The sequence below is a fragment of the Terrapene carolina genome, unplaced genomic scaffold (genome assembly GCF_002925995.2).
Source record: "Terrapene carolina triunguis isolate 2854851 unplaced genomic scaffold, T_m_triunguis-2.0 Scaffold132, whole genome shotgun sequence".
NCBI classification, from domain to species: domain Eukaryota; kingdom Metazoa; phylum Chordata; order Testudines; family Emydidae; genus Terrapene; species Terrapene triunguis.
The window spans coordinates 7,553,887-7,570,456 of NW_020664483.1; the positions used below are offsets into that span (position 1 = coordinate 7,553,887).

The 16,570-nt window shown below is 44.4% G+C and overlaps 1 protein-coding gene across 2 annotated transcripts in view; it reads left to right on the forward strand.

Annotated features, from left to right (window-relative positions):
- Positions 1 to 16,570, forward strand: part of PLCB1 (phospholipase C beta 1) — a 637,760-nt gene that overhangs the window by 159,639 nt on the left and 461,551 nt on the right. For both annotated transcript variants that reach the window (XM_024192884.3, XM_024192885.2), the window contains exon 3: positions 16,305 to 16,373. In XM_024192884.3, coding sequence (XP_024048652.1) covers positions 16,305 to 16,373 — 69 coding nt within the window. The remainder of the gene's footprint in view (positions 1 to 16,304; positions 16,374 to 16,570) is intronic.

A 16,570-nucleotide genomic window follows, 5' to 3' on the forward strand; every position in this document is an offset into this window, starting at 1 on the left:
TCACTCACTCCGGGACCCGCCGCCGAAGCGCCCCGAAGACGTGGAGCGGAAGGACCCCCGCCGCCGAATGCTCTGAGGAGGAGCGCTACCGCCTAGGGCGGCAAAAACCCTGGCGCTGCTCCTGCTCAGCAGCTTGCAGTGCCTCAAAACTCTAAGCACGCAGCCAAGGAAGCAAGCAGCCTGTTGCCTGGCCAAAATACTCAGTGTTTTATAACAAGAAATGGGATTAGACATTCCTACAAATGGGGGAGAAAGGACAGTCTGTACGCAAGGATAATAAGGCATCAGAATGCTGTAATAATTTAGTAATGCTTTACCGTTGTATAGGGCTTTCAGCTCAAAGCACTTTACAAGCACTAAGGACCAAATCTTAAACTGGGTGCGGAGCCTGAGAACAAGTGGGGGAATGGCTCCTACCCTACGTGGGTTGCGCAGAGGAGCAGTGTAGCTGCTCCATGGCTGCTAATGCAGCCTGTGGTTCCTTGCACCAACTCTATTCATGGAGGAATGGAGCAATACGCAGTGGGTCAATCCTTGTGGATCCACTGCATCTGCTCCTTCCTAGCTTGTCTCCCTCCCAAAAAAACCACCTGTGCGTGAGGGTGAAAGAACCCTCTTTCTGTGGCAAGCAGGGGTTTGGACCCCCTGTAGGGGTCACGGCATTCTGCCCTCTCCCCCCCTGCCGTGGGATCCTTGGATCATGGGGGTAGGGTTTGCCCCTAATTACGCCTCACCCCATGGAGTCTGTACGATATCTTCCGCTTTTACTGGTGGGCAAGTGATGCACAGAAGAGCTAATTGGCTTACTCAGCTTTGCACAGGAAGTCAGTATAGAGCTAAGATTAGAGCCTTGAACTCCTGTCCTCCAGCCCCGTGCTGTAACCGAGAAGGGATGCCCAGACATTGCAAATGTAATGCAACTCGACTGATATTTTTAAAAGCTATAGTTAGGCGCTGCTCTTTGAATTCCAGTCCTTTAAGGAGCAGCTTCAGAGGAAGTCCGAGTAGACTTTTTAATGCATGGTGGGCGCTGAAATCCGTGGAACGACTCCCCTGGAATCAGGCCCTAAATGAAACAATATATTTGACACTGTAGTGCCACTCTATGACCTGTCACTACAGGGTGTTGGAGCGTGATATAGACTTCTGCCATCCCTCACTAAATAGTGCCATGGGCTGAAAGCAAGTGGTGCAGAATTCTCCAGGGTGTAGGCACAAAAGAAATCCTGACATATTTCATAAAATGTACATAGGGCTTCTGGTTTTGGGGGGATTTATTAATTTCATTGGGAGGGGGGTTATTTTGGCATTTTCTGAGTTCTATATAAATGTCCCATAACCAGGTTTTTCAGGGCTTTCTCTTTATATATACTGTAATGAGTAATCTCTTTGTAATGTTCCCCATTGCACATTAATGTAGTATTTCAAACAGCTCTATATTAAAGCACACTAGGGAACCTTTAGAGCGTGTCAGCGGGATCTACATGGACCAATTAATGCGCAGCACATTGGTGTGCTTTAGAAATCACACCCCCATAGAGTGCATTACTGGTCCATATACATAAGCCATTAGGTACAAGAAGGCTGGGTAGAATTCAATATTTGGTGGGTTTTTTTTATAATTTTGACAGATAATATTGATTATTTTTAAGCATTTTTTTCTATTTTGATCAATATCCATTTTCACAGTTGTGGGAAATTAAGGGAGGAGGGTCAGACAATAATTATTTAATAACCGTTGATGTTGAGATTCCAAGAGTTAAAGCTCTGTAATCATTACCACACAAGTTGTCAACATCGCATATGAAAATATACAAAGTAAATATCCTTAAATCAAACTCCAAGTTCTCAAGCGCAGTTTTCTTACTTTGCCTATTTGTACATTTTTATTCTTATTGAAGGAAATATTGTTTTGTTGATTTGTGAGTGTGCAGCAAAATCGACGTTTACTGAATAAAAACAACCCTAATTCTTCCAAGCCTAGATTCAAGTTACAATCTCTGGTGCTTTTTCTGGCATTTATTGAATAAACACCAATATCATATTTTTTTTGTATTGAGAGTGTTTTATTGATGTTTATGAGTTAAAACTGAAAACCAGAAGCCGAAACACGTGTTTTTATATGGTCACATCTGCCAGTTATTGGGCCTCTGTGAGATGATTCAATGTTTGTTTGATTTCAGAATCTCTACAATAGTTAAAGGTTGCTATTTAAATTCTAACTACAGCTAGTTTACATTGTTCGGTCCAAAAATAATTTTTGATATACAGGGCCTTTTTACTAAATGTTTTGAAAATGTCCAGTTTGTCAACAAAAAAAATGAAAACTCAAGATTAGTTTTTTAGTAAAAAAAAAAAATAATGGAAAATGTCCATGAAAACTTTTGAAGACACCACGGTAAGTTAATCTAAGTGCGTCGACGTCAGCTACGTTATTCACATGGCTGAAGTTGCGTAACTTAGATCGACCCCCACCCCCAATGTAGATCAGGGGTCAGAAAGATTGTGGTAGTTTTCATGAGTCGTAAAAAGGGGCATTATCTGATTGCAAAATACTTTCCTCTTTCTATGGGAAGTCGTTGTCTGTATACAGCTTGTTTAATGTGCTTCACCTTTTGGGCCAGATTGATTTGTACAAGGAGCCCACTCCCCGCTTACATCTTGTGCAGCGACCGGGCTCAGTTAGCTGGAGTGAAAACAAAGCAACTAAACAACGTTGCTTGCAGCATATCCTGCCCCCATTGGGGTGTAAATGGTCATCACTCGATTGAAGTCATCAGAGCTATGACAGTTTACACCAACTGAGGATCACTGACTGTCGTCAGACGCCTACGTCTGGTCCCTTTCAGTTGCGGTTGTCACAAGGTGACATTGGCCCTTTAAGATGGAAGAGGGGCTCCCAGTTGGGCTTAGGAGCGGGCACCTGAGTCTGAGAGCGAAGGAGACTGTATGAATCAGAGACTTGGAGAGTCAGAGGAGTCAGACGCAGGCAGGGTGGGTGAGAGCTCCCTGAGACTCAGAGAGAGAGACAGGAAGCAGCACGAAAATACTGGCAGGAGTTGCTTGGGTGAGAGCATTAGAGAGAGCTGAGTCCAGGGGCAGAATAGGAGCTGAAGAAAGACGTTGGAGAGGACTGGCCATATCTGGGAAACCCTGCTGAATTGCAGGAAGGTTTGTGCACAGGTGCCTGGGCAAAGGGGAGAAACCAGCTTGGTCCAGGGAGACTGAGCCCAGAAACAAGAGGGTTGTTGTGGGAGGCTGGCTGGCTCCTTCTGGGCAGGTGTAGGACGCCCTGGCAGGGAGGCCTGGAGGAGTGGAATGCTGCAGGAGGGCGAGTCCACTGGCCCAAGACCAGGGCTGCAGGAAGGCTGGTCGCTGTCATGGAGGGAGGTCTGAAGAGAGGGGCCTTGGATCCGGGCAAAAGGGACTGGGAACAAAGTGCTGCTGTTCACTCTTGGATGGGTGATTTGGAGGCGAATGGGGAAAATCGTATGTTTATATGGGAATTGGAGAATGGTTTTACTACAAGGATTTTGGGGAATTACAGCCCTAGTGTATGTGAATAAATTTGTATTGGACACTGAGAAACTGTTCTTTTCATGGGTGGACAGAAAGGGAAACCGAGGCTTGGCACACCTGTCATGCCATGACCTGACACTGGAGGGGGTTTGAGGCAGGACCGCCCTGCCGCAGTGGTTGATGTGGATTTATGCTCCACAGGTGGGGGATTGTTTCCCTAGATCCACACATGGAGGGGACTTTCTGTGCATGGAGAGGGATCCAGTGATTTCCATGCACTTGTTCCACTGTATTCATGCACGTGGTTATGGGGGGCAGGCCTAGGGTTGCACTGGGGGTGAATGTGCATCTTTCCGCTAGCACTGGACCCCAGGCTGTATTACCTGTTCTGCATCCCCCTGATATCGCTCTGTGGAGCAGAACCCTTCTCCGTGGGATGTGCAGGTGGAAGAAACACTGGGAGCTCCATTGCCAGGGAACAGTTGAGAGCCACAGGGGGCTGAGGGACCAATAGGGAGGCACATTGCCTCTGCAAGGATGGCCCTTGACCTGCTGAGGATCCCTGGGGAGCTCTGTCTGGGGCTGGCCTTGCTGGTGTTTTGGGGGGCGCTCAGGAATTTGGGGGAAACTCGGTGAGAATTCAGAACCTTGCAGCGTCGTTTTCTCCTTGGCCTCCCTCCTGCAGGTGAGAGCTGGTTCTTAGGTTTTAAATGGCACTGAAGTGGAGGAGGGCTGTAGAGGGCTCGTGTCAGCATTGTCAGCGATGGAAGCAGAGCTTGCAAATAAATACGCCATTGTCAGTCGACTGAAGCTGTGGAGGCAGCCGAGGATTTTCTGTCTTTCGCAGCACTTCAGAAACGCTGAAGCCCTGGGTGCCAGAATGGTGGGCGTTGATTTTTCAAGAGGTGTTTGGAGGCAGAAAATTCAGAATTTCTTCCTTGGCAGCTTAGAGGAGTTAGAATACAGGAATAGCAATGTTCACTAATGTGCCTTCATAGAAGCTGGTCCATGTGTTTTTATATAAATGGTACCCACAGCAGTGCTGCCCTCAAGATCCACCCCCTCTTCCTCACCTCAATCTAAGCGATCCTTCCACTGTACCTGAGAATTCCATGCCTGCCTGCAGAGTTCAAGTAAAATCCTGCCTTTTTCTGAGCTGTGGTGGGAAGCAGAAGTCTGAACTCCCAGTGCAGGGCAGGAAGGCTTGGAGAGGGAATGTGCCCTCAGGAGTACCTTATGCAGCTCCATTATGGCCTCCCCCCTCATGGCAGCTGCATATGCAGAGAAGCCTTGCCATGTCCTTACGAAAGTCTTGTCTTGCCACGCACCAGCTGGGATGTTAGCCTGTGTCCCAGCATGTCACTTGCGTGCTAGGTTAGAATCTTGCCCTGCTGCATTACCGGAAATAGAGGAGGGTCTCTCCCCCAGCTTCCCTGCGTAGTGCACCCATACAGCAGATGGCGGGGCTTGGCTTTTTTATGCACAACAGATTTTCAGGATGTTTTAGCAGCTCACTAGCTTTAACTCACTGTTTGAAGCGGTTGCTATATTTTCCTACGGTGTGGACTACAATAAACATACAGAGAGCAAAGTGTGCCATTAGCAGCAAGACAGTGGTCCTCTCTTTGCACTGTGGACCTGCGTGATGGGCAGTTTTACTAGAGGGTCCTTCTGGCATTGTCAAGCAGAGACTTCAATCGTGACCAAAGTAAATTGCTAACTGGATTCTGCAGAAAACGAGGACAAACCCAGAACCGCACAGCTTTTTCATTGCCATAAATATATTTATTCTTGTGACATCTTTTGATTACCCTTCTGGAAACCAATTACACGTTCAGTGCCAATACACAAACAAGTTTTAGGTATTTATGACCTGACAAGGAGCATTTGTTTCCTTTCATTTGAATACCTAGCTATTGCCACATCAAATGTCTGCTAGCAGAAGGAGATCCCATAATTGACTTGAATCCCATACAAGGAGCTAGAAGGGAACTGTGCAGTCAGAAAAGGTAGGGCAGCCTTAGCGTGAGAGCAATAATATGTGTGTGTGTTGTTGTTTTTAACAGCTCATTGTTTAAGGAGCTAAGAGGAAAAAATGTGGAGGATGAAAAGATCATAAAGAATTTGACACAGAAAATTGCCAGTTAGGATTCATAAAGAAAAACATAACTTATAAAGATCCTTTACTATTATCAGTAATACCTGTACTTTTTAAAAGCGGATTTAGTGATAAAATGGAGAATACAGACTAGATTCTGACCACAAAACCCATCTATGCGTACGCTATGGGTGAAATCCCTGCCCCCTGGAATCCCAGGTGAAGTTCTGACCCGAATGGGAGTTTTGCCCTTCACTGCAGTGGGGACAGGATTTCACCCTGAAATTCCATTGTTGACCCAGGAGTTGATTGTATGATGCTTGACAACACACCATTTGGTATCCATCTTTTCATGCTTCCACAACCTGAAGAAGCTTGTCACTTCCACAGAGTTGGTCCAGTAAAAGATATTATCTCACCTACCTTGGCTCTTTTTATCTCCTGGGACCAGCACAGCTACAACAACACTGCAGTGGAGTTAGGCAAATGCTGAGAGCTTTTAACCCCCCCCAACCGCCCCGTTCTCCCATAAAGCTTTCCTTTTGGGATGATGACATTAATTTTGCTGTGTGCTGTATTGCAAAGGGAGTAAAGGGAAGAGTACATGATGTAGCCCTGACTGAAAAAGAACCTTTTCTATTTCAGCCTTTCATGTTCATTGGTCATTTCAGGGAATTTAATACCTGGGACAGATCGGATGTAACTGAAGTTGGAGCTTTCTACTGAAATCTGTAATCCTGAATGTAGCTGCCATATTCACTCTAGAGATGAGTGCGAGTCACAAAATCTGCATATATATTTAGTACTGAATATACAGGGCCAGATTCTTAGCTGGTGTAAATCAGCATAGCTCTGTTTTCTTCAATACAGCTACACCAATTTATACAAGCTAAAAATCTGGTCCATAAACAATTATCTTGATAAGAATTTGCCTTATGAAGCCTCGCCAAACTCATGTTCACTTAATCTTTTACACTCAATGGACAACATTTTCCCACAACGGGTTGTTTAACCTAAAAAGAAATCACATATTCATTTGCTTGTCAAGTTGAGTGGAAATAGAGAGCAGTTACTCCAGATTCATCTCGTTGTTACTGACAAAAGAATCTAGTTCAGTATGTTCAGGCTGGGCCAGGGTATATTGATGAAACATTTGACACAGTAACTGTGCTATACAGAATTTCCATTTAACAGAAAATTCTCTGATTTTAAAATTTGGTTTCATTCTGAATCAGAACAAAAGATCAAATTTAGAAATTTCCTGCAAAATAAAATTAAAAAAAAAAATTGCTTCAGGTCATTTCATTTTAATTTTCACTCTTTCTATTTCATTTTTTAACGATTTAAAAGAAATGGAAACAGGTCGTTTTGATGCACAAAATCAAAACATCACAAAAAAGTCAAAATAGAACACTCTGACATCACAACCCTTTGTTTTGATTTTTTTTTTCCTGAACAAAATTTTGTCAGCCAACATATTGCTGTGGAAAGTTTCAGTGTCAAGGAATTGACATTTTTGATTCAAAAATTTTCATCTGGCTGTAATTATCAGGAAACAACATGATTTCATTATCATGTAATTTAATGCAGATTACTGTGGGGTTTACTCAACCAAATCCCCTGCTAACGCAAGTTGGCATAGCTCCACTTAAGACAAATCTGCCCAGAGTTGTGCTAGGCACTTCACAGCAGTAGTCTGACGTGTTGCAAGGAGGAAGGATGAAATGCAGTTTATAGCAGTAAGATTACATGGTTTCTCAACAGGCTAGCACTCCACATGGTGGAGTAGAATTGTGGCTTTTTGGGGGAGTGGGGTGGGGTTATTTATAAAATAAGTACATACCTATGCTGATTCATTCCATGCAGACATCAAAACAGACATCTACATTTACTATGTAATCTTGAGATAGGGGGCTAAAGTGTCATGCAGAATTTCACAAACTAAACTATGAGCCATTGATCTTATTGGGGAACTCTGGTTCACAAACGGATGGCACACTCCTTATTTCTATTTATGTATACTGTTTACATGTAAATCCCCACTATGAGAAACATAGTACTGGGTCTTAATATATAATTTATTAACATGCATCATTATGTAACCAAACGTGTAACTGCCCATCAACGTGAGTAAAGGTTTCACAATCTGACCCATAATCATTAAATGCTGTTACATGATCATAATGTGTATATACATGCATGTAAAGTTCCTCATATTGGTAAATAGGGTGTATATATAAAGAAATATCTGTACAGTGCCATCCACTTTTAAGCCAAACTCCCCAAAGAGATTGTCAAGGCTGATTCCCCACTCTTGCACTTCAAGTGCAGAAGGTAGGGGCCCACAAGGATTCTAAAAATTAATACTGGCCACTCCAGGCTGGTATTAAACTCCCAAGGTTACAGCTTTTCTCTGACCTTGGATGGGTAGATGCTGCCACCACCCAAGTGCAAAAACCCCTTTGAGAACCCAGGAAGGTGCACTTGGGAATTCCTTCCTGTGGGGTACCCTCAAGCCCTTCCCCCCTCCCCCCCCCACCCCGGGGAAGAGCTGAGAAAGAAAACAGAGGAAATCAGCTAATTGCTACCAGCTAATTAAACAACATGTGCACAAACCTCTTAGGACACAAAACTCCAATCCTGTTCTTAAAAAAGGTAAATTTTATTAAAAACAAAAAGAAAGAAAATACATTTGGAACTTAGGCTTTTTGCTAGGTTTAAAAAAAAAAACAATTACAAGGATTAAGCATCAAGATAGCTTCTTCAGGTCCAGTTTAAAGGTTACACGCAAAACAAAAGCACCTGGGGTTAGCACAGAGTAGTCCACAAGCCATAAAGAAATAAAAGAGATAAACCTAATTGCATCTTCCTAGACATTTCCTGATCTACTTACATATCTGGGGTTTCAAATGAGTAGTTTCTAGTTATCATTTGATGATTTTCATATCTGGCCCAAAGCTTTTTACAGCATAGTTCCAGCTCTGTCTCTGCTCTCCGGGAAAACAACACAGACAGACCAAGGGGAAGTTTTCCCCCCAATTCTAAAAAGTTCTAGCCTTCCCATTGGCCCTTTTGGTCAAGTGCCCACTACCTTCATTTTACGTATGCAGGGAGACGTTTTAACCCTTTACAGGTAAAGCAAGTAGAGAACAGCCACCAAGAGGGATTTATAGCTAACTGGCTGGCTGGGTGTCCCTAAAAGGGAACTACCCCCCACCTTTCATTTATCACAGAGATCAATGAGGAATTTTGCCTTGTTAACTAGTGTTATGTTAATATGAAGTACCTAGCACAATGGGTGATGTGCTTTGCTCATTTTGGGAGGTGGAAATTAACTAATAAAAGTTAGAGTGAACCAGATCCTGGGCAGATATAAATTGGTGTTGCTCTACTGCAGGGATCGGCAATCTTTGGCCCACGGCCCGCCAGGGAAAGCTGCTGGCAGGCCTGGATGGTTTGTTTACCTGCAGCATCCGCAGGTTTGGCCAATCGCAGCTCCCATTAGCCGCAGTTTGCCATTCCTGGCCAATGGGGGCTGCGGGAAGCAGCGTGGGCCAAGGGATGTGCTGGCCGCTGCTTCCCACAGCCCCCTTGGCCTGGAACGGCGAACCATGGCCACTGGGAGCTGTGATTGGCCGAACCTGCGGATGCTGCAGGTAAACAAACCGTCCCAGCCCGCTGTGGGCTGTGTGCCAAAGGTGGCCAATCCCTGCTCTACTGAATTCAGATGAGACTGCTTGTGTGAGTAAATGCTCCCCAACACAGGAAGGGTTGCACAATGTGCTGTTTCTGTGAGAACGTGCTCACCCAGAAAAGTGAGGATGTACAATCTAGCCCTATATGGATGGGTCTCTGTCTCATTGGATAGTTGAAAACAAACGTAGCAGGATTAATATTCATTTCTTAGCGTTTTTGTGGTAGTTGAATTAAGAGACATTATTCTCTTGCAAGATTAATAGCTCACAGTAACAGTGGTTACAGGTCTCTACTCAGTGCAAGGCTGGACTTATAGTGTTTTTGCTTCTCAGTTGCCATGGGCTTCCAAGGCTCATCTAGCACACAGTATGGTTCCAATCCTGTGCCCATTGATTTCCGTAGCAGCAGGCTTTAGATTGTCAATTTTGCAGCACTTGAACTGCAGCATTTTTCTGCCAAGTAGTAAAGAATGGAAGCATATTTTGGCTTCACAAAAAACCTGTCCAAAATATATACTAAAATATTAGGAAATTGCCCTCTCCCTCTTTAATGAGTCATTTGGAAGATGAAAGCAATTACTAAAGGTCACGAAGTTCCCAAGGGTTTGATATTCTTGAACCTAGGAACTTCTAAGAAATGTTACATTATGAATTCTGACTTATCCAGACCCTACTGAATGCAGGCTACGGTGACATTTATGTGGGTGTCCTTACCTCATTCTCTTGCCTTTAGATGGCAAATTACAATGGCATAAGGGCTTTTTTTCACAATTCAGGAGGCACATGTAAAATTGAATTGCATAAATGTACCGTAGCTGTATGCAGTGTTGTTGTAGCCATGTTGGGCCCAAGACATTAGAGAGACAAGGTAGGGGAGGTAATATCTTTACTGGACCAACTTCTGTTTCTTGTCTCTCTCACCAACAGAAGTTGGTCCAATAAAAGATATTGCCTTACCCACCTTGTCTTTATAAATGGACCGTTCAGTTCTAATATCTGTTAATAAACAAGGACTATGGGGCATATGTTCCCATGGCTCGCGTAGCTGCTTCCTACAAAACCTGCCTCAAAAGTCTGTGCGCTAGCCAAAAAAACCTCTTATGTGCTAGGTTGCCAGACCCAAAATATGGTAACGTGCATAAGGTCTCAGCAAGGATTCACAGATCCCACTCTTTAAAAGTAGGGATCTAATTACATCCCCTCTTCAGATGGCCTAGGTTTTGTAAACCTCTCAAAGTGTGCCTAGAACTTCACTGCTCTGTTCTTACAATCCCCTTCTTAGAGGGAGCCCCGACTCTAGGATACAAATGCTGGAAATGTTGACTTCATTGTTTTGTGAGGTGTTGGTTTGGTTGGCTCTTTGTTGTTCGTGCTTATTCTTGATGTGTATTATTTGAGTTGAAAGGCTCTTGTTATATGTTTGTGTTAGGGGCGGTCTAGCCATTTATTCTCTTTTTAAAATAAAATACTTGGCCAATCCTACAATAACAAGCTTCTGACAATTGCCTGGTGTGTAGTTTTCCATCTTCTCTTGTAATCCCTTTTTCTTCTACTTCTTTCATTCTCTCTCATGTTCTTGCTGTTACAACCGTTTATTTCTAGCAGTTGTCAATCCTTTCAGTTTTCTAAATCCTTCTTCTTTGATTGCATAAGCGGAATGTCTTTCCTCACGTCTATAGGTTGCTTAGAGCCACATTGGCACAATGTTGCCATCCCTCAGGATTTTATCTTGTGATATTTGGTGTTTTTTTGGAAATCCCCAGTGTTGGGAGACCTGTGATTACACAAGCACCTTGGCTTTCATTTAAAAAAAATGTTTCTAGCCCTCATAACTGCAGGGAAAAACAGAAAACCACGAACCCTAAAGGCTCAAAAACCAGAATACAAATAGAGCACCCAAAATGTTTCCATCTTCTGAAAGTCTTTTGATTTTTAAGCCCTTCTCATTACTTTTGAGCTCTTGGAGTTGGTAGTAATGCGATGTGGATACCCGAACTCATGTTGAATATTGCCTGACCCCACAAGCAGTCTCACTGAAGTTAGTGGGACTTCTTGTGGGGTGAAGGTATTACTCAGTGAGACAAAGGGGATCACCAGGTGATCCTTAACATTTAGGACCAGATACTAGGCTAGTGTCCATGGATCTATTCTGATTGACACTAGTTGAGGATAAAACCCTTAATTTCGAATAGTCATAATCTGCACGCTTCATTGTGTGTAGTATTTTTTTTTTACCCTGTTCAGTTCTGTTGATAGAGCAGCACTTCAAAGAAGGAGAAAGACTATCTTAGTTTCCATTTCACTCTCTAATCCCTGGTTCTCTTTTCAGTTTCTCGCTTACCGTATCTCCCTTTTGTTAAATGTCCTCTCTTCTCCATCTTTCTTTAATTACATCTACAGTCTAGAGCTCCTCTTCCCATTCTAAATCTTATTCCCATTATCAGTCTGGTAAACATTAATGTGACTCTTCCATATTTCATTAGTTTTGTTCTTGCCCATATTTGAGTGTCTCTCAGACATTAAGTCAACAGAGAGACTCCACATTGTGTCCTTATTTTGCTGTATTCAAAGTCAAGCTCGCTACCAGCCCTGAATATGCAGCTATTTAATAGAGCGCTGCAATTAGCTTCGTTTGTTTCAGATGTTTTTCTTCCTGTCTCCTCCGTTGAGTCTGCCTTTAGTTTTGATACATCCCAAATGGGACTTCCATAGAACAGGCGTTAGAGTGGTTCCTAAGAACAGCTTGAAAAAATAAATAACTTGTATTTTTATCTTTCTTACATCAGAACTAGGGGGAAAAAGAACTTCTTTAATTAACAAAGACTAGTCTGGCTGTCTGCACTAAAAACATTATGCTGCATTTTGAGATGCATTTACAGTGGTATGCAAATATGGCATGAAATAAATTACAGAAGAAATAAAAACGTATGTGAGGCGTTCTTGCACTGATCTGACATCTCTGGGGTCTGGAAGAAAATTCTGCTCAAGGATGGACAAAATGTGAAGAGAATGTAGAAATGTTACAGTAAGACCTAGGATCAGATCCTCAACTGGTGTAAATCAGCATTGCTTTGTTGAAGTCAGTGAAGCTGTGCTGACTTACACCAGTTGAAGATCTGGCCACATCCCAGCCTGGGGACCAGTCATGCTGGGTTCTGGAGAACGAAACACAATGCACACTGCAGTCTTTGTGCACTGTGGATGACGCTCATGCTTTGGTATCGGGCCCATTGCTAGATCCTACATGACAAGAAGGTGTCATGCAAGTGAGCAGCAGGCACCTTTGCACCAGGAGCGGGTGAGTCCCACAGCCAATTCAAAACCCACCTGGATGATTTAGAAGAGGAGCTGCTCCACCTAGACATAAGTAGATCCAGTAACTAGGAACCTTCACGTGAGGGGCACCAAGGTGCAGCATCCACTCTTCAGGCTTGTCAGCTGGGGTATTAGCCATGACAGCATGGTGCGCTGACGCAGAGGGGCTGTGCTTCACTGCTGTGGCCTGCCCTGGTGTTTGGGGGATGGTTCTGTTATCTTCAATCCCCATTTCATTTCCATGTCCTAAGTCTCTTCATGCTTGGTGGGGGTTGGAATTGAACACATAAGCCCCTGTGATGCCCAAAGGCCTTTCTGCTCCCAGCAGAGGTGTATGCGTGGATCTGATCCAATCAATATTCACCTCAATTGTGATGGTGTGTCAGATGGAGCAAGGGACGGGAGGGCACGGGAGCAGTGTGGGTCTGTCTGGGCGTGGATCTTCAGTCTGGAACTGAAGTGGTGCACAGTGGCTGTTTTGTTAAGAATCAGATACTCCTGAACACTGATTCGGAGGATGGTACAGGCAGCCAGCTGTGAAAAGGAGAGGAACTGGTGCTGTCAGGTGAATATTTTTTCCACTGTACACAAGTGTATTTCTCTCACTCTCTTTTGACTGGCTCAAGATCTGGCCTACAAAAAATGAAAAAGAAACCAATTGACAGCTACTATAGTATAGGTCACAGAGAAAAACGGTATTTTCTCTTGAGAATTTGGTTTTGCTTTTCACGGTATAGTGGCTTTATACTGTACATAGATTTCAAATTCTCTGAGCATCAACACAGTAATTATTTAAGATAAAAATTCTATTAAACTAGTGTTGCTCTGTGGATAGTGTGGTCTAATTCTTGCTTTAGCATTGTTTATACCTGTAAATGAACAGATTGATGCTAATATGGACTGTTAGTCCTCATCAAGGTGTAAATGAGGCAGACAATAGTAAGAGGGACTTTAATATCTTTAAGCAATGTCCAGTCAAATCAGAGTTATTTGCCTGAATCTCACAGGATAGTTTGTGTTGCTACTTGGGAAATATGTGCTGCGTGCTTGCAAAGAGCATACAAGTGGAGATAAATGTCTCGTCAAGCACTGTTGTTCTTTCCACAGCAGCTATGTCCATATGTGATGGCTTTCGCTTGTGGGGAGCATTGCCTAGTGGTCAGGCTTAGGGCCTTCAAATTGCAGAGGGGAGGTTGGTAGGGGAGCTCGGGCCCTCCCATTCCACCAGACTCCAGCCCAGAGCCCTGTGAGGACTATCAAAGTTCTGGTAGCCGGGGTTGCCCTCCCTGGGCCACTTTCTACCATCCCACGGTTGCCCAAAGCTTGCTGTCTATGATTAGATGTGCAGGTGGTCAGCTCACCGCTTGGCACCTCCTTGTGGCCACGCATGGCGTGGTAGCTCCCTCTGTCTCGGGGCAGCAGCTGTCTCTTCCGGTGGCTTGGCCCTCAGCCAGGTCAGTTCCAACTAGGGTGACCAGACAGCAAGTGTGAAAAATCGGGACGGGGGTGGAGGGTAATAGGAGCCTATATAAGAAAAAGACCCAAAAATCGGGATGGTCCCTATAATATCGGGACATCTGGTCACCCTAGTTCCAACTCTCTCCCCTGCTGGGGTAGTCCGTAAAGAAAGAAAGAGGAATAAATAAACTGAGTCCATGTGTGGGAGGGAATGCCTCCCTCTGAGGGCGTCCCCGAAGCAGGTCCTCCCTTCCCTCAGGGAGGGACCTTTGGTCGGGAGAGATTCTGCCTTCCCTCAGCTCTTCTCTCAGGAGCTGACAGGTGCACATCTGCTCTCTTTCCTGCTCTGCCCCCAAGGGAGCTGTTCTGCATCCTTTAACTTCTCCTCCAGTCTGTGCATGCCTTGCAGGGGTGGCGGGGCAGGGCTGGCTCAGCCCAGAGCAGCCCCTTAACCTCTTGTTGCCCAGTGTGAGGTTTGTATACATTAAGGTATTACATCCCCCAAACCCCACAATGTGTAGTTACACCTACCCAGGAGGAGGTAGGGAAGAGGATATTGATTCTGAGTCACAATCTGCTGCCTGGTTTCCCCCTGCTCCAAGAGGGTGGGAGTCCTTTGTGCCAACCCTAGACCATCATCACTCCGCTCCCTGTTTTTCATTAGTTGTCCCCCATATTCATTTGGTTCCTGGATCCAGTAGTCCCTCCCGCTAGGCTTGGGGAGGGGCCTTTAGAAGTGGGTGGGCTTGCACCGACCCACCTCCCGGGTTTTCCAATAAGGCCAACCCTAGACTTGGTGATGGGTACACTTCCCAGCACAATGGTGTAACAGCAATGCCCTGCTCATTGGGGGGCGGGGGAGATAGCCAAGGTTCCATTCATTCTCCACAGCTTGATCATATGGAGATATACCGATCTCATAGAGATGGAAGAGACCCCCAAAGGTCATCGAGTCCAGCCCCCTGCCTTCACTAGCAGGACCAAGTACTGATTTCCCCCCAGATCCCTAAGTGGCCCCCCCAAGGATTGAACTCACAACCCTGGGTTTAGCAGGCCAATGTTCAAACCACTGAGCTATCCTTCTCTACCCACCCATACAGGATGGGGGAGTACTGGCCCTGCGGAGGGTGCATCTCATGCTGCATTGCTACCCATGGTATGGGTAGTCAGTGCAGGGTAATGGGGGGGATACCTCTGCATGGGTGTGCAGGACTGGACACAATGAGGCCCTAGGAGAGTTAAAGTTTGGCTAGTATTAAGGTGGAGAGAGCACCAGACTGGGACTCAGGAGACCTAAGTTCTATTTCTGGCTCAATTACTGGCCTGCTTGATGAGCTGGGACAAATCATGTCACTCCTGTGTGCCTCAGTTTTTCCATCTGTAAAATGGGGATAATGATACCGAACTCCTCTTTGTAGAGTGCCTTGAGATCTGATAAAAAGCTAGGTGGTATTATTAAATCTATGTTTAAAAAGTAAGATTAAACCTTTGGAAAATACAACACAATATTCTCTGTAATTGTTTCCCTATGTAGGAGAGGTCACGTAGCACGTCGTTTTTGTTCTCTTAAGTGCAATATGTAGAAGTCATCTGAAGTGTGAGATGGTGGTCGAAAGTACATGATTTTTATTGAGTAGTAAGGAAAATAGTCGCCATAAAATTGATGGTGCAAGTTATCACTGAGTGCACAGCATCCTTCTTATTCACACACACTTTTCAAAATGTCCCATCCACAATCATGTAGATTTTTCCACTGTGAAGTTAGGATGTTCTGTTTGGTGAAGTTCTCTTTTGCAGACGGTAGCCAGGAGCTAATTATTGCGAGACAGGGGATACATAAAAAACAATACACAGAGATTTTGTTGAAAAATGTGAACCACAGTAGAGTGCTTGGCAACACAAGAAATAAGCTAAATAATTTTGGTTTGAAATGAGTCCCTGGAAAATCAATATATCAAACTGGTGGTGGAGATGGGGTGGGGGGGAAAAAGGCCAAAGCAGATTTGCAAGGAAACAATGGGACTATATGACAATGGTTCCAATACTGCAACGAGGAATTGTTACTCCTGACCGGTATGCGATGTGCAGGACAGAACCTGCACAGAGCTCACTGAAGGCTGAGGTCTAACAGTAGCATTACTAGGGAACAAAAGCGCAGTTAGCGAAGTGTACATTTTCAATGAATGGGTAACAATGTGTATTTCAACTTTTCCTTATAGGAGACAGAGCTGCTAGATCTCAGTTTCGTCAGAGATGCCAGATGTGGGAAACATGCCAGAGCTCCCAAGGTAGGAACTGCTGTTGTGTACATACCAGGTGTTGCATTGATAACTTAGATAAGACGGCTTGGAAATTATATGCAGCAGTTAGAAAAGTTGCCCAACACAATAAATATAATTTTGCTTTTTTCTTCATTTACACAGTCTGTGAGAAGATGCGTTGAGATGGTTGGCCCATTGAGTGTTGAGCCTGTGTGTACAATTCC